Source organism: Thamnophis elegans, chromosome 9, assembly GCF_009769535.1.
Source record: "Thamnophis elegans isolate rThaEle1 chromosome 9, rThaEle1.pri, whole genome shotgun sequence".
NCBI lineage: Eukaryota > Metazoa > Chordata > Lepidosauria > Squamata > Colubridae > Thamnophis > Thamnophis elegans.
The window spans coordinates 48,428,995-48,447,310 of NC_045549.1; the positions used below are offsets into that span (position 1 = coordinate 48,428,995).

Sequence of the window (18,316 nt, forward strand, 5' to 3'; positions counted from 1 at the left end):
GAGACTAGTTCCGAGAAATAAAATAAACACTCTTTAATTGTATTTTGTGATACTATATTGGTGGGAAAGACTAGCTAATTCAATCTTTTCCCTAAAACCATTAGACATCAGGAAAAATGATGTAACAGTAAGAGCAGTTCACCAATAGAACAATCTGCTCAAAATGATGTTTAACAAACTATAGTACTTGGGTTATACTCTGTACTTAAAAAACTAGAGAAAAGCACCATAATTTAAAATAGTTTAAATTATTATTAGTAAGTATACAGATAATTGGAAAAAGACATACTCCTCATACTTTTATGTATTTTTTGCAAGGGGAGAAATTTTTAAAGATTTTAAAAGCAGCTACTGTCTCCAACTTATCAGCATTACTGAGCCTTGTTTCTTAAGCACTGAATAGTCTTATGATATGCTATTTTCCTTTTTGTTTCAGCCAAGAGACTATCAAGAAGCTCTTTATTTTAAGAAGCAGCTTCATCCTGATAAGAAATCTGATACCGGTCATGGTTCAGAAAACAAGTTCAGCTCTGAATTTAAAAGCAGGATTCTAAACAAATACAAAGCCACTGGACTATCCGAAAACCATACGCACGAATCTAGGAACAAAGCTATTCTCTCTTTAAATAACGATGATGACATTAAGAATTTTTCCAACAGTACTTTTTCTCCATCATACATTGGTTTGGGCTCAGAAAAGATGACACATCTTAGATTATTAAAAAAATACAATGAACACAAACCCTCCACAGTATTTCATAACTATGAAGGGGAAGAATCTTTATCAGACAATGTAAGTCCTTTCAAAGATTTAAAAGAAAAAGATAAAAAGGCTAGTAGATATGAATTGTCACATATGCTTGAACCTCAAAACTCTAACAATGTCTGTGGCAAAGACAATGATTCTGGTTATTTATCAGAACAGGATTTAATAGAAAAAATAGTAGATATGTCAAATTATGATTTTAAATTGAGAAGGTTTTCAGAACTGGGGGGTTCAACAGATGAGTTTCAAACAGTCACTGCCTCATCTTCAGAAAATTATCAAAGTACATTGAAAACAGCAGGCAAGGATAAATATAAGAATAAAGAACATCTCATGAAAGATAGTGCAACGGACAAATTGCAGATAAATCTGTTCTCCAAAGTGCTAAAAAAAAATGAAACACAGCTGCTTAAGTCAAATCAAGAGTTGCAAAACCATGTGGATCTTGAATTCTCTGACATAAATTCTGTACCTGATGATTATGCTGAAAGCCGTAGACTTTTACACTTGCCATTGGGAGAGTCTGACCATAGTCAGAAAAAAGAGATGACTCTACATGAAGACATGAAGACTCAAATGAAACGTCTTACTGATATTATCCAGTCTCTGACAGAGCAAAATTCAAAATATCAGAATCAAATTAAGGAATTGCATGATGAGAATAATAACCTTCAAGGGAAATTAGTTAAATCAGATGGAGACAGCAAGGAATGCCTGAAAGAATTAAAGCGATTACTGAAGAAATGCAAAGAACTTCAACAGCAAAAGTTAGCACTGGAAGAAAAGCAGGATCAGCTATATGATCAAAATCAGCGGATAATGAGAGATGTAAATTATTTTCAGAAGAAAGATCAAAAAGCTGAGGAAAGTTTGGTTATTTTTTCAAAAGAAAAAAATAATCTCATTGCAACCTTAGGATCGTTTGAAAATAAAGTTTTAGTACTTCAAGAAGAAAAAAAGAAATTGAAAGATGAAATCTGCCAACTTAAAGAAGAAAAACAATTGTTAGGAAAAGAGCTTGGACAAAAAGAGAATGAGATACAAAAAATGAAAGAAAATGAGAAGACTGCAGTATCAGATATGGAAGCTGTTCTTAGGATGTTACAGTCATTTAAAGATGAAAAATTGAATTCTGATAAAACATTACATGTAGCACTGAGTTCTCAAAAAGCGCTGGAGAAAGAACTCCAGCATGTTGAGACAGACAGAGCTCAAGTTGAGGAAAAGCTTATAGCTGAACGTAAAAATGCTAAAATTGAAAGTGGAGCTTTGAAAACTACCTTATTCAATACTGAAAGAGAATGTGACCGACTAAGAACCATGATAACTACCATTACAGAAGACAACAAGATTCTCAAGAAGCAGCTGAATGAATTTAAACAGGAAAGCTATGAATGGAAGCATAAAATAAGACAGCTGAGTGAAACGCTCTTACTAAAAGAAAATGCAACACGATCTATAGAGAATGAAAGAGATGCACTGAGGTTTGCAGCACAGCGTCTTCAAAAGAACAATGTTAACCTCAAAGAGCAAGTTGCTACTTTGGCCAATGAACAATATAAGCTAGAGTGCAAATCTAGAAGCCATAAGAAAAATGATTTCTCTCTAGATTCTACTCAAATTTGTGAAGAAGTATCTAGGTATCAACATATTTCTTTAATGGGCGATCTACCAGGTAAGTTTTGCTATCTGATATATATTTTAAGAGCCCTCATGACATAGTGGTTAAAGTGTAGTATTGTAGGCAAACTCTGCCTACAGCCTGGAGTTTGAACCTGATGGAACTCAAGGTTGACTCAGCCTTCCATTCTTCTGAGGTCTGGAAAATGAGGGCCCAGATTGTTGGAGGCAATATGCTAATATTGTAAACCGCTCAGAGAGCTGTAAAAAGACTATGGGCTGATATATAAGCCTAAGTGCAATTGCTAAAAATCTATTTCAAATTAAATTAGTTAAATTAATTTGAATAATTAATTAATTAGTTTGATTTAATAAATGATTATTAAATTAAGTATTATTAAACAAGCAAATTGTTCTTATGTGAATTACTTAAACTATAACTGTGAGGAAACCAATGCCAATATTTATATAACAAGCTGAAGGGACTCAGTATCGTATTCAGCAGACTTTTTCATTCATATTCATACAAAAGCTTGACCCTTTTCTGTTCTGATTCATAGAAATGTACACGCAAATCAAGGTGAACCAGCCATGATCTTTAGTGGGAAATTTAACCAGATACTACTACCTTTAACCAGGCAGAAAAAAAGGAATAGGAAGGCTTTTATGGACTGTTTTCTGCAAACTCTCAAAATTATTTTTGTTTATATCCAATATTGAGAACTAAGAATGTAATTATATTCATATTGACCTTTTCATATATCTAGAGATATTTTAAATTAGGGAAGTGACGTTTTCACAAAAGTAACCAATCAATATTTTGTAAGAGATTTCTAAAGCTCTAGTTCTACTTAAATTTACAGTTCTGGCAAGAAAAGAGTTTTAGATGACCTACTGAAGTTAATGTGGAATAGGCTATGTATTTTAATCATTGAAGGCAGGTGATGTGAATGTAACTGAGAACTATTGTTTAGAAATGAAGAAGCATTCACAGCTCATTTTAGCACTATTGTTATATATATTTGTTGCTATCACAAATTGCCTCCCTTGATTTTGTTTCTAAAGAAAATTGTTTTTTTTCTAGGCAGTTCCAGGCAAACTCCATCAATCAATTCTTCAAAGTCACTATAATAAAACATCTTTGAAACCTGTTTAAAACTCATCTTATTACTACCACGTTTTTTAAGCTTTATGGTAACTTTTCATATGTATATAAGTATGTATGTATGTATATGTATATATATACATATGTATGTGTATATACAGTTGCAAGAAAAAGTATGTGAACCCCTTGGGATTATGTGGAGTTTTGCATGAGTTGGTCATAAAATGTGCTCTGAACTTCATCTAAGTCACAACAATAGAAAAAAACAGTCTGCTGAAAATAATACTACACAAACATTAGATGTTGCCATGGTTTAATTGCACATAACATGTAAACATTCACAGTGCAGGGAGGAAAAAGTATGTGAGCCCTTGGACTTAATAACTGGTTGACCCTCCTTTGGCAGCAATAACCTCAACCAAACGTTTCTTGTAGTTGCAGATCAGACCTGCACAACGATCTGGAGTAATTGTGGACCACTCCTCTTCACAAAACTGTTTCAGTGTAGCAATATTCTTGGGATGTCTGGTGTGAATCGCTCTCTTAAGATCATGCCACAGCATTTCAATCGGGTTGAGGTCAGGACTCTGACTGGGCCACTCCAGAGGGCGTATTCTATGCTGTTGAAGCCATTTTTGTGTTGACTTACTTGTATGCTTTGAGTCATTGTCCTGTTGCATCACCCATCCTCTGCGGAGCTTCAGTTGGCAGACAGATGGCCGTACGTTTTCCTGCAAAATGTCTTGATAAACTCTGGAATTCATTTTCCCATCAATGACAACAATCCGTCCAGGCCCTGAGGCAGCAAAGCAGCCCCAAACCATGATGCTCCCTCCACCATGTTTTATAGTGGGGATGAGGTTTTGATGTTGGTGTGCTGTGCCTTTTTTTCTCCACACATAGTATTGTGTGTTTTTCCCAAACAACTCAATTTTGGTTTCATCTGTCCACAGTATATTTTGCCAGTAGTGCTGTGGAACATCCAGGTGCTCTTTTGCAAACTTCAAATGTGCTGCAATATTTTTTTTGGGACAGCAATGGCTTCCTCCGTGGTGTCCTCCCATGCACTCCATTCTTGTTTAATGTTTTCCTTATTGTAGATGTGTCAACAAAAATGTTAGCATGTGCCAGAGATTTCTATAGGTCTTTAGCTGACACTCTAGGATTCTTCTTTACCTCATGAAGCATTCTGCGCTGTGCTCTTGCAGTCATTTTTACAGGACGGCCACACCTAGGGAGAGTAGCAAGAGTGCTAAACTTTCTCAATTTGTAGACAGTCTGTCTTACCGTGGACACATGAACATCAAGGCTTTTGGAGATACTTTTGTAACCATTTCCAGCTTCATGCAAGTCAACAATTCTTGACCGTAGGTCTTCTGAGAGCTCTTTTCTGCGAGGCATGGTTCACATCAGACAGTGCTTCTTGAAACCAGTAAACCCACAACAGGTGTGTGTTTTTAAAGGGCAGAACAGCTGTCAGCAACACATCCAATATCATCACACTGATTGGAGTCAAGGTTGGCTCACTCCTGGCTCCAATTAGCTCTTGGAGACGTCATTAGGCTAGGGGCTCACATACTTTTTCCTCCCTGCACTGTGAATGTTTACATGTTATGTGCAATTAAACCATGGCAACATCTAATGTTTGTATAGTATTATTTTCAGCAGACTGTGTTTGTCTATTGTTGTGACTTAGATGAAGTTCAGAACACATTTTATGACCAATTCTTGCAAAACTCCATGTAATCCCAAGGGGTTCACATACTTTTTCTTGCAACTGTGTGTGTGTATGTGTGTGTGTGTGTGTGTGTGTGTGTATATATATGTATATATATATATATATATATATATATATATATATATATATATATATATATATATATATATATATATATATATATATATAATTATAATTATTTTAAAATAATTATAAGCACTTTAATCTATCAATAAATGTATAAATAGCCCAATTCTCTGCTTAAAAGAGAATCCCACTAAAGTCCAGCTGAAACTCAAATTTCATTGCATTCTCTTCAAAGGTGGTACATCTTGTCTCTAGATTGGAATGAGAATGTAACAGTCATAGGTGATCATTCAGCGCGCGTGCACGCGCGCACACACACACACACATCTATTTAGAAAGAACTTGCAATGATTTCAGTGGGTTTACTTCCAATTTAGCTCATCATAGAAAAACGTCTGTTGGATCAGAAACACTTCCGCAATCCTATTTCTTACAGAAATCAATCAGTAGCCAGCAAAAATGCTCATTAGTATGAAAGAAAGGGAACAGTTCTCTATGCTTCCCAAAACTGGTATTTGGAGACAGATAACTCTTATTTGTTATCTAGAGATAAAATACAGACATGATGACTAAAACTGATTTTTTAGTTCTTTTCATTTTCATCACAAAGTCTGGGCTTTGATAACTCACTGGATGACTTTTATTGCATGCTATTGGGAGGCAGCAAAAAGAAAGCTTGGGACTTTTCACCCACTGTAAAGCTTTAGAAGCTCTAAATTGGGAAAGGAGGCTAGCAAGTCTAATTCCAGACAGTGATACTAGAAGTTAAATTGTCAGCTTTCATTTTAAATATCTGAAGAATATTTATTTCAATGTAGAGTTGCCCAAATTATTAGTACTTGTACTTGTACTTGACGCCTCTTCACCCATCGTGGGTATAGGCGACTTCCATGGAAATTTGACGCCACTGTTTTTGGTCCTGGGCTAGGGTTGTCAGGTGGTGCAGCCAGTCGCTATTATATGATTTTCGGCTAAGATTGAATGGGCGCATGACTATATCTTCGGCTTTCCGTTTGAAGTGACGCAGAGTGGTTAGATGAACACCTCCTTTTGGCCGTTTCCAGGTCGGACCAGGCTCTGCAAGCAGGGAAATTTTTGGGATTCGATTTTCTGGCATTCTCAATGTATGGCCTAGCCAGCGCCAGCGTCTAAGTTCTATAATGGCAGATACATTTTCATTGATATCACATCTAATTATTAGTAATTTTCATTTGAGAGCAATTACAATTCAGAGAAGTTTGTTTTAATAGAGCAATTATTTAATGATTATGTTCCGATTAAAAAAAAGACAGGACAATTATAAATAATAGCATTTGTTCTTTGCGTGGCTGAAAAAAACCTCACCAAAAAACAACAAATACTATCCAATATACACAACATAAATAACATATCAAAATTTAAATTACATTTTATATATATCATCAATAACTATACTATCAATTAGTTCTTATAAAATGAAGGCAGATAGCTATATCTGACACATTTCCCCCAGCCACAAAACTTTTATTTACTTGAGCTGTTACTGTTTGCAGTCCAGAAAGTTCATTCATTCACTTTGCTTTTGTGCAGCTAATATGACATCACACGGGGATTCGTGTAATTAGTTACATTTAACGACCTGAAATGTAAATACAACAAAGTTGAGTTGAGTTTATTTGATTTCTATGCCACCCAATCCCGAAGGACTCTGGGCGGCTTACAGAATAAAAAGAAATTAAAAAGAAAAAAGACTTAGAAACAATAGGACACACGAAGTTAAAAAGAGACAACAAACACCCAATCAGAAGGCCTGCCGGAAAAGCCAGGTTTTAATGGCTTTGCAAAAGGCCATGAGAGTGGGGAGGGCGCGGATCTCCGGGGGCAGCTCATTCCATATGGCCGGAGTGGCAACAGAGAAGGCCCTACTCCTCGGCGTCGCCAGCCGGCATTGTCCTGCTGAAGGCATCCGGAGAAGGTCCATCCTGTGAGATCTTATTGGTCTAAGGGAGGTATGTGGCAGGAGACGGTCTCGTAGGTACCCAGGTCCTAGCCATGTAGGGCTTTAAAGGTAATAACCAGCACCTTGAATCGTGTTCGGAGACCAATGGGGAGCCAGTGCAGCTCGCGGAGGATAGGTGTGATGTGGGTGTACCTTGGCACACCCAGTATCGCTTGCGCGGCTGCATTCTGGACCAGCTGCAGTCTCCGAACACTTTTCAGGGACAGCCCCAAGTAGAGCACGTTACAGTAATCCAGTCTTGAGATGACGAGGGCATGAGTGACTGTCTGAAGTTCCTCCCGGTCCAAATAGGGCTGCAATTGGTGCACCAGGCGAACCTGGGCAAAGGCCCCCCTGGTCACAGCCGACAGGTGATGTTCCAAGGTCAGCTGCGGGTCCAGGAGGACCCCCAAATTGCGAACCCTCTCTGAGCGGGACAAGTTTTCTCCCCCCAGGATTAAGGATGGACTAGATGGACTGTCCTTAGGGGGTAACATCCACAACAAAGTGTCACAAGACTTAATTGATTGATATACAGGTGAAACTCAAAAAATTAGAATATCGTGCAAATGTTCATTTATTCCAGTAATGCAACTTAAAAAGTGAAACTAATATATGAGATAGACTCATTACATGCAAAGCAAGATAGTTCAAGCCGTGATTTGTCATAATTGTGATGATTATGGCTTACAGCTCATGAAAACCCCAAATCCATAATCTCAGAAAATTAGAATATTGTGAAAAGGTGCAATATTCTAGGCTCAAAGTGTCCCACTCTAATCAGCTAATTAAGCCATAACACCTGCAAAGGGTTCCTGAGCCTTTAAATGGTCTCTCAGTCTGGTTCAGTAGGAATCAAAATCATGGGAAAGACTGCTGACCTGATAGTTGTGCAGAAAACCATCATTGACACCCTCCATAAGGAGGGAACGCCTCAAAAGGTAATTGCAAAAGAAGTTAGATGTTCCCAAAGTGCTGTATCAAAGCACATTAATAGAAAGTTATGTGGAAGGGAAAAGTGTGGAAGAAAAAGGTGCAGAAGCAGCAGGGATGACCGCAGCCTGGAGAGGATTGTCAGGAAAAGGCCATCCAAAAGGGTTGGGGACTTTCACAAGGAGTGGACTGAGGCTGGAGTCAGTGCATCAAGAGCCACCACACAGACGGATCCTGGACATGGGCTTCAAATATTATATTCCTCTTGTCAAGCCGCTCCTGAACAACAAACGACGTCAGAAGCGTCTTACCTGGGCTAAAGAAAAACAGACCTGGCCTGTTGCTCAGTGGTCCAAAGTCCTCTTTTCTGATGAGAGCAACTTTTGCATCTCATTTGGAAATCAAGGACCCAGAGTATGGGGGAAGAATGGAGAGGCACACACTGCAAGATGCTTGAAGTTCAGTGTGAAGTTTCCACAGTCTGTGTTGATTTGGGGAGCCATGTCATCTGCTGGTGTTGATCCACTGTGCTTCATTAAGTCCAGGGTCAATGCAGCCGTCTACCAGGAGATTTTGGAGCACTTCATGCTTCCTTCCGCAGATGAGCTTTATGGGGATGCTGACTTCATTTTCCAGCAGGACTTGGCACCTGCCCACACTGCCAAAAGGACCAAAACCTGGTTCAATGACCGTGGGATTTCTGTGCTTGATTGGCCAGCAAACTCGCCTGACCTGAACCCCATAGAAAATCTATGGGGCATTACCAAGAGAAAGGTGACAGACATGAGATCGAACAATGCAGAAGAGCTGAAGGCTGCTATTGAAGCATCCTGGTCTTCTATAACACCTCAGCAGTGCCACAGGCTTCCATGCCACACCACATTGAGGCAGTAATTGCTGCAAAAGGGGCCCAAAACAAGTACTGAGTACATATGCATGCTTATACTTTTCAGAGGTCCAATATTGTTTTATGTACAATCCTTGTTTTATTGATTGCATGTAATATTCTAATTTTCTGAGATTGTGGATTTGGGCTTTTCATGGGCTGTAAGCCATAATCATCACAATTATGACAAATCACGTCTTGAACTATCTTGCTTTGCATGTAATGACTCTATCTCATATATTAGTTTTACCTTTTAAGTTGCATTATTGAAATAAATGAACCTTTGCACGATATTCTAATTTTTCGAGTTTCACCTGTACATATTCTATTTTGTTCAGGTAAAAAGTTCCTTCTCAAGAGTGCCTGAAATCTACTATTCTGCATTTTAATTTTCAATAACATTTTAATTCAAGTTTTGAATTTTTTCTTTAAATAAATATAATACTGCATTTTTTTCTAACTCAGATCTTATGAAGTTGAGATTAAAAACAACTTGCTTCCAGCTGACTGTTTTTCAGTCAGTGGTCCAATAGAGCAATATTTTATGAGGCAGGTTTATGTTTATTTTTTTCCCAGAACATAAATTTCCTTTTCCCCACTCTATCTCTCAAAGCTCATATAATCCATCATATTGGATTAGCATCACACTTATTTGGTATCTAACAAAAAGGTACAAAACAAGAAAGAAGATAGGCATGTGTATGTGTGTCTATGTGCTTGTGTTTTATAAAACAACCAGTAAATTAACTGACAGGACTCATTCATTTGCCTGAATAAAAATATGTTAGGCACACTTCATGTTACAAGTTACATCCACTTCATTAAAGTTTCCACTGGTTTATCAGGTTCTATGATAAGCTATTTTTAAGTGGGGTATGTTCACTGTTCTCCCAGATGTTTGCATAGAGAAACTACAAACAAGCACATTTCTTGAACTTCAAGCCTTGGAGATATTTAAAGCAGCTATTAAAACTGATATTAAGCGCAGATCTGGTCTGTAACACAGATAACTCATCAGAATGAATCTAATGTTATGGCTTCCTGTATACCTCTAGAGGCAAACATTTTTCATTTGAAAAAAGTAAGGATAAAGGCAAAGGATGAAGTAGTAAATAGATTTGATTAAACAAGGATTGGTTGTAAGGATAGAAAGAAACCGAACAGCATAGTGAATGTATTGGTGTAGATTAGATTTATCTCTTTCCTATCCTTTTTTTTTTTTGTCATACTTTTCCTTGGTTTACTATTTCCTATCTCTTCTTCAGCTGCACAAGCCAAAAATTGGTGGGTACATATGTATATAAGTAAGGAGGGCTTTTTATATGATGTTGAGTTACAGTGCATTTGGTCTAATACGTCAGGCATGGTATAGATCCGTGATGGCAAACCTATGGCACACGTGTCACAGGTGGAATGTGGAGCCCCCTCTGTGAGCACGTGATGGGAGGTGGGAGATGCACAGGCATATCTTTCTCCTCACTTTCTGCAGCCCGTGCCTTCTCAAAACAGCGGTGAGAGTGGGGAAAGAGAGGCTTTTTTCTGCTCTCAGCGCTATTTTAAGAAGCTTCCTTTCTCAAAACAGTGCTGAGAGGGGGGAAAGGGTGGCTTTTCCCCCCTCTCAGTGTTGTTTTGCGAAGGGAAGATTTTCCCACTCTCAGCGCTGTTTTGAGAAGCCTCCCTTCATAAAACAGCACTGAGAGTGGAAAAATCCGCCCTTCGTAAAACAGTACTGAGGGGGAAAAGGGGAGCTTTCCCCCTCTCAGCGCTGTTGTTGGATGGGAGGCTTTCCCTCCCCCAAGCGCTGTTTTGGGATGTGGAGGTCAAAAGAGGGGGATGTTGCGCATGTATCCGTGGGGTAAGTGCAGGGGAGGGATTGTGCATGCATGTCATGGTGCGAATGTGCAGGGGGTAGGGCACGTTGGAGGGGCATTACATTATGGGTGCAGCATGCGTGCATGGTTTTGGCACCCGTGGAAAAAAAAGGTTAGCCATCACTGTTATAGATTTTTAATGATCTTATTAGAATTAGCTAAATCAGGATCCCACATTTATGATAAATAAACAGCTTTATATACCATTATTCATCAGGATTCAAGCTTCAACTATATAAAATAGAACGAGAACTCTACAAAACATCTGGGGAAATGCAACACATTTCTCTCCCCACTGAGTAAATAGCAAAGAATCTTCACAGAACATTATGTAGAAATTAAGGGAATTGCTTACTAGGTTGGAGAATATCTACTGCAGAGTTTTCCTAGAAATTAAACACTGCAATTTGGCATACTTACTTTTCAATGTTTAAGGCCATAATGCTTCTTACTGGTCTGCTCTTATTTCCAGGATTAGGGTGAAATACTTTTCCTTGTTTATTAGTTGTGGAAGCCCTAGGCATTCTAACGCCATATGGGTCTGTAGAATGAGTCGGAAATGGATCAAATGTGCCTGCTTTCATGCCTCCTGGCTAAAAGGACAAGAAGAAATGTTAAATACTGCAGACTTTAAAAAGAATACTTCATCCATACAAAACACAAATATTCAGAGAATCACAAAATGATAGACATATTAGCTAAATACTAGATGACCTTAGTTAACACAGTAATATCTTACTTTTTCTCCAAGATACACTATATTGCCAAAAGTATTCGCTCACCTGCCTTTACTCGCATATGAACTTACTGTAAGTGACATCCCATTCCTAATCTATAGGGTTCAATATGACGTCGGTCCACCCTTTGCAGCTGTAACAGCTTTAACTCTTCTGGGAAGGTTGTCCACAAGGTTCAGGAGTGTGTTTATGGGAATTTTTGACCATTCTTCCAGAAGTACATTTGTGAGGTCACACACTGATGTTGGACGAGTTTACGTGGCCTACCACTTCGTGGCTGAGTTGCTGTCATTCCCAAACACTTCCATATTCTCATAATACAGCTGACAGTTGACTGTAGAATATTTAGGAGCGAGGAAATTTCACGACTGGATTTGTTGCACAAGTGGCATCCTATCACAGAGCTCCTGAGAGCGACCCATTCTTTCACAAATGTTTGTAAAAACAGTCTGCATGCCAAGGTACTTGATTTTATACACCTGTGGCCATGGAAGTGTTTGGAACACCTGATTCTGATTATTTGGATGGGTGAGCAAATACCTTTGCCAATATAGTGTATATTTATTCAATTTTCATAACATTGTGTGGGAAATGGAACAGGACTTCAGCCTTTGTTCACATTATGGCCAAACCAAGTTGAGGTTTGTTCTACCTTATTCATGACTACATACGTTGCTTTAGCCACACCCAGATGTAAAATTAAGGATCCTGATTCATACAACACATTTAAGCATGAGAGTGATTATTTGATTTTGGTTTATCACAGAGGAACATCTGTGGAAATTCTCTTTTTTTTTTTTGCTGATTTTGTTTTTAATTATGTTTTTCTAGATCTGCCCCACGTAAAGGAAGGGGTTCCAGGATGGGCCACTTCTTGGATCTCTATTTGGATTAAATCTGAAAAAGCTATGATGATTCCATAACTTTGATGAGCACATAGATTGCTGTTTTCCAAAATTAATTGGGTTTTATTTTTCCCCAATAAATATAGCCCTTTACATTGCAATAAATATCACACATTTCTTTGCTTTTCTTTGCTAAACAAAAATATCTGCAGTAAAATTTTCTTGAGAAGTTTAACTATTAACAAGCACACCTTTTTAGCTGGAGAACTTGGCTTAAAAGGATGTGGAATGGGTACTTTTTCAGGTTGCTTTTTTGGTGGAGGAATCGGCCCTTCATCATGGTAAGGATTTGTATCGAAATATTCTCGGGGATAAAGATTTAGCTTGAATGGTCCACCTTTCATCAGATGACGATGTTCTTCAGATATTTTCTGGGCAAATTAGAAATGGAAAATGTCACATTGGGCTCTTCTACTCCTTAACCAAAACTAGGGGCAACATTAAGGTTGCAATTCTATGTTTACATATTTCTGGGTAAGTTCTACATAGCTGTAATTATTCCTGAGAAAATGTACATGGGATTGCATTTCTGAAGTTATAAATGCAATGTGATAGGAAATTAGTGTTAATGAGCATTATAAATACTAAACCAAATACATAGAAGGCAGGACCTTGGACATCAAAACATCAAAGCAAATATATACAAGAAGAAAATTCAATGAAGTAGTAAAAAAGCAGCATAGCTTTCCCTTTCTTCACCACTTAAAGGGCTTTTTAAAACAGGTTCACATTAAGGATAAATCCATATTTTGCTATAATATAGTCCATACTACCTCTGGGACCATTACTATAATTTTTTTTAACTGATGACATTATTCTTAACAGAGAAAGCTGCAAAAGCCCACTATCCAACCATTAAATGTACTGATGGCATCAAAAATAACTATCAAGGTTGAGAAAATAATAAATTAATGGAACATATATTGAAATAATATATAAAATGTATTCTTATTTCTTTATCAAATAAAGATTAATGATGTATAATTTTATAGCATGGTACCAAATAAAGTCCAATTAGAAGGAATAAGATATGTTATCAACCTAGATAAAATAAAACAGAAATCCAATTGAATTTTACCTTAAAATTTATTCTTCCTATGTCAAACAATTCAACTGAATGTGTATATGGTTTACCTATGGTGAGATTTGGATACCTAGATACAGAAATAAAACAGTGATAGCAGCAACATTCAACTATCTCTTCCCTTTAAAAAAGATATATTTGATATTATAATTCTAGAATGTTTTACCCATAGCCAGTTCCTTTCTTCCCTGGACTGGTATAGAGATTTTTCCCTGGTTGTACATATGCAACCTTATCTTTCAACTGAGCACTGAAGAAGGGACATGGGCCACTAATTGTTCCGTAGTAGGTTCCTATGCCGCACCTGAGACACAGAAAGAATTCAGAGATTAGCATTCTCTATGCTCTATTAAATATGCAAATAATATAACATAACATAATAAATATGTTTGCTTCAGATAAACAAGTTACAATCCTAGTGTACCTGTTCTACTAAGAGTAACTGTCCCATCTCTAAAAAAATACATTAAAGGGATAATGTTATTTATATTTAATTGGAATTAAGGCCAAATGAAGTAGGTGGATGTACTTTTGAATATCTTTATTCATACATACATGTACATACACACACATATTGGACTCTGCTTTAAAGTAAATAGATTAAATTGTGTAAACAGTCATCAGGCCATGGGCAGTCCCTAGATTCATTCTTGCAGCTTCTGGAACACCAAAAACTCTGCAGCATTTAAAAAAATGGCGAAAATAGGTGCACTAAGTATTTATTAGTTTTATTCTTCTTTTGGCTAAAATCTCCCCCCAGACTTCCAAAATAATAATAAAAAAATGATGGAGAAATGAGCAGGCTCTTTGATTATGTCACCATGCTACTGTTGCACTTTATATCATATTTCCTTACCCTTATTTAGAAAACCAACAGATAATTCCCTAACCAGAGAAAAATTGCCTATCTCTGCTTAGGTGAGCATTCCAATGTAATTCTGCATTTTTCTACCTGATTCATTCATAATACTAAGGCAGGAAGAGGCAGGCAAGTTACGTACATCTAGTTCTCCCTGATCCTTTTCTGCCGCCTTTCAAGCCCTCTCAGATTGTACATCCAAAATATGGTAGACACATCACAATCACTTTATTTGCAAAAAAAATATACAAAATACTTGCAGAAATAAGCTATTCTATAGTTTGACAATAGACATCCTTGCAATCCTTGGGAGCCATTATTTAAAAAGCATGCCCATCATATGCAAATCACAGTGACTAGGTTCATATCACACTAAAGGAAAATGAAATACTATAAGAATCCAACTTATTGTTGGCCGCTTAGTGTGTTGTGCTTTGCAGTTTGATTTTCTTTTCTTGCTCATACTATTTCAGAGCAAGCACTTTGTCTAATATATTGTAGATAATCCTTTCTCTCCTGCTGATGCATTGTTATGCCAAAATAGATAGTCTTTCCCAATACTTTCATAGGCTATCATTTCTCTGTCACAATGGCCCATTGTGGAATATGGGAGTTTAACCAAGTTTAGCACCCAGTTAGAAAGAAAACCATATTCATAAGTTTTCCTTACAGCTTTCAATGTGTGCCCCCCACTCCTACCATTCATATTCAGAATGTTTCCTAGAAATGATTTCTGGGGTATTTATGAAAATTAGCAGAAATTAAAATAATCCATCTTAGAGGAAAAAGGTATTTGTGGCACTAGAGGAAATCTAGGGAAAAAAGAAGGTTAGAATAACTAGAATCATGGAAGCAAAAACTTTATGGAAAGTCCAGTGATAAATATGTGTTTATCAGGAAATGAAATCTCCTGCCAGCTTTTGTGGCAACTTAGATATCAAAGGAATACTTAAAATACATTTAAACTTAAAATATCAATATATTGTAAGTAGATAAATGCCATATAGCTTTTATATTACAGTAGTGGCTTTTTTAGAACTTACGGAAATTTATCTCCATTAGTGGGAAGAAAGGGTCTGGTTCCCAGGTTTTTTTTTGCCTCAGCCAATCGGTATCTTCTCCTTAACTGAACGGGATTTGAATAACTTTCACCTTCAAAAACTCTTGAAAACTGAGGATCAAAATATCCTGCTTGGGTGGCTCCTTTCTCTTTAAAACCTCCTGGTAGCATTTGTTTATTCTTGCTTGCAGCTTCATTAAAAGGGCCTTTAAAATAAGGGAATAATTTCAGCATCGATTCAGTCATTTGTTTTAATTCTGCCATAGGGAAAATAGCTTAGAAACTGTATGGATATGTCAATAATGTCATCAGAAATTGACTTGGACTCAAGGAAGGTTGTATTTTGCTTTACATTTTTCACATATGCTGTTTTGAATCTGAATTTGAAAACATGAATTGTTTTCAATACTTGTTCTAGAAACAGTTTTCAATACATATCATCATATGACCATTAAAAAGATTATATAGCATGCTCAAGTTTGAACAAAAAAGTGCTTGTTCAAACCTGGCCTTTTTCTTTAAAGATTTAATTTTCCACCCAGAAATAGATGTTACACATTGGAAAATCTAGTGCTACTATAGAATGAAAGAGAGAATGCTCCTTTTCCAGGAATGTGAGAATCTCACTGCCTAAAGTATGGCTAATCAACTGACAGTGAACATTCAAAAGAAACAACCAAGCAAAAACAAAACATACCAGTAGTTTGTCCTCTTAGGACAGCATAAAACCTAAAATAATGCATATCAAGGAATGTGTTATTCCATCTGAAACTCTCAATCAAAACCCCTTTAACATCTATTCCTAAAGAAATTATGCAAAAAAGGCAAGAAAAAATATCCATCCCTATAATAAACTACCCAAAACCCATTTCCCTCAAATCTGTAAAAGGAATCTAAACAAATGGGAACAATGTGTAAAATTGAAGCAATTAAGGGTCAATAATAAAGATAGCAAAGAATAAGAATCATTTAGAACTAATATACCAGTTTTCTAGGGAGACACTGTAAAAACACAAAATTATAGTAGTGCCCTGAATAAATCAAATGAAATAAGTCATCTATTTATCAAGTAGGACATCTGTAATCATATTAGAAAATGAAGATTGTGCCAGTGTAGCTGCCTTGTATATTGTGAACATAAATCAATCAACCCCAACCATTCCATTTTAACTCTATGTTCATCCAACATGCTGAATTTGTCTAATGCAGCAAGGATTTGCAATAGAGAGATCAATCCATGCTCCTGTATTGTTGAACTGAATAGAAAAATGTACTTACGATTATATGTCGAGACATATTTATCTCCAATAGTAATATATTCCATTTCGCTAAAGAGGCCAATCCTCTCCATGTCTGTTTTTCCCAATTCAGAAGGCATATTTACTTCTATGTGATAACTTTTACTCTAGAAACTGTTCCAAGTCTTATGGTCCCTAGAAGGAATTCACACATTAAAATGCTTCAGTCTTTGAAGTACTGATTTCAATTTTAATCCAGTGTTCCTAAAGAACTGGTTTAAGTAAGACAGCCAAAATTAATATCCAATATGAAAAAAATATTAAATATGAAGTCCTGGGTATTTTCTTTTTCTACTTTATTGTCTTATTCAAATTCCAAATACAAAATAAAATAGAAGGGACATGTATCTGCAAAATGACAACCTCTATGTCTCTCTACTGTTTCTCAGCATTTTTGCTCTGACCAAGTGTTGTTAGTATCCCTGTCTAGTTAAACCCTATATTTATTTTACAGCTCATCATATGCTTCTCTGAAAAAGTGCTTTTCCAAACAAGTTCAGAGCACAATACAGAATTCTAGATTTTTCTTTTCTTTTTTTTACAATCACACTATAATAGAGCTTTCTGATGATAAATTCATTGGAACATATTTATCTAACATTCTCATCAAAATGATATGCCTGTAATCCCAGAAGAATCTTTAAAATTTGGAATTTTAAATTTAACCTAACCAAATAGACTGGAGAGCTTCTATCGAATCCTACTGATTACCATAATTTACAGCTGTGACTGGTCTTGAAAGCCCCTAAGCATTTCCTATGGCCCAAATCGAATCCCTTCCACTAGTCTGAATAAAGACCAAGGCCATGCCTTCCAGTTATGTATCAAGCAAACCTCAAAACAACAAAAGCTCTCCATGTGTTAAATTATTACTTGCTTGCAACTAGCAAGGGTGCCTGGAATCCACTTGGATCCCACTCCGTTCAAGTTGTACAGGGCCTTGCCTCACCTTTTCTTTTTGCAAACCAGCTTGCTGTACCTTTCCCCCCAAACCGTTGCAATTTCACGAAATTAATACACTAATCCAATTTTGGAATCCCTCCGTCAGTCCTATCAGATGTACACGCTGAGCACGGAGATGACGCCTGGAAGCGAGGGCTTGCGCGGCATACAGAGAGTCAATTGAGCATTTCGGACTGCCCGCTCTTTCCTTTAACCTTTTGGTTCCCAGTCACCCATAGGCCGACTCAGACTGACTGAAGATGGGGCGCTCTGCAGCCAGAACTTGGGGGCGTCACCTTGCAAAAGGCTCCTCTAACGCTCCTCTCCGAGTCTACGATAAATAAGGCAACCGGTCACTTTCCCCCCTCCTTCTCTCTCTCTTCCACGCAAGAGAGGCTAGGTTGGGTCAACAGCGAAGACCATCTCTTTCGCCTCTCTCTCCCCAACACTCCATGATTGCGGCGCTTA

At 37.1% G+C, this 18,316-nt stretch overlaps 2 protein-coding genes across 3 annotated transcripts; one reads left to right on the top strand and one right to left on the bottom strand.

The window, feature by feature from the left end:
- Positions 1-285: 285 nt before the first annotated feature.
- On the top strand, positions 286-3,539 carry CCDC110 (coiled-coil domain containing 110). Its single transcript, XM_032224605.1, has 2 exons — positions 286-2,441; positions 3,471-3,539. The coding sequence occupies exons 1-2, from the start codon at positions 413-415 to the stop codon at positions 3,515-3,517; spliced, it is 2,076 nt and encodes a 691-aa protein (XP_032080496.1). The 5' UTR covers positions 286-412; the 3' UTR covers positions 3,518-3,539.
- Positions 3,540-6,523: 2,984 nt separating this feature from the next.
- On the bottom strand, positions 6,524-18,217 carry C9H4orf47 (chromosome 9 C4orf47 homolog). Of its 2 annotated transcripts, none has more exons than XM_032224226.1 (8): positions 18,145-18,217; positions 16,887-17,041; positions 15,592-15,814; positions 13,856-13,993; positions 13,684-13,759; positions 12,797-12,976; positions 11,384-11,556; positions 6,524-6,913 (listed from the first exon to the last, which is right to left on the bottom strand). In XM_032224226.1, exons 2-8 carry the CDS (start codon positions 16,984-16,986, stop codon positions 6,865-6,867), a joined length of 939 nt encoding a protein of 312 aa, XP_032080117.1. In that variant the 5' UTR covers positions 16,987-17,041; positions 18,145-18,217; the 3' UTR covers positions 6,524-6,864. The 2 variants fall into 2 exon arrangements, with proteins under 2 accessions (XP_032080117.1, XP_032080116.1); XM_032224225.1 differs by lacking the exon at positions 18,145-18,217 and adding an exon at positions 17,856-17,943 and having other exon boundaries at positions 6,525-6,913.
- Positions 18,218-18,316: the final 99 nt, after the last annotated feature.

What these genes read in the sequence shown, in the direction of transcription:
- C9H4orf47 (XM_032224226.1), bottom strand. Translation starts at nt 16,986, where the DNA reads ATGCCTTCTGAATTGGGAAAAACAGACATGGAGAGGATTGGCCTCTTT. An exon ending in AAGAAAGGAACTGGCTATGG is followed by an intron (nt 13,760 to 13,855) that starts GTAAAACATTCT and finishes TTCTGTATCTAG; the next exon opens with GTATCCAAATCTCACCATAG. An exon ending in CAAGTTCTCCAGCTAAAAAG is followed by an intron (nt 11,557 to 12,796) that starts GTGTGCTTGTTA and finishes TTGTCCTTTTAG; the next exon opens with CCAGGAGGCATGAAAGCAGG.
- CCDC110 (XM_032224605.1), top strand. Translation starts at nt 413, where the DNA reads ATGCTATTTTCCTTTTTGTTTCAGCCAAGAGACTATCAAGAAGCTCTT. An exon ending in TTTAATGGGCGATCTACCAG is followed by an intron (nt 2,442 to 3,470) that starts GTAAGTTTTGCT and finishes TTTTTTTTCTAG; the next exon opens with GCAGTTCCAGGCAAACTCCA.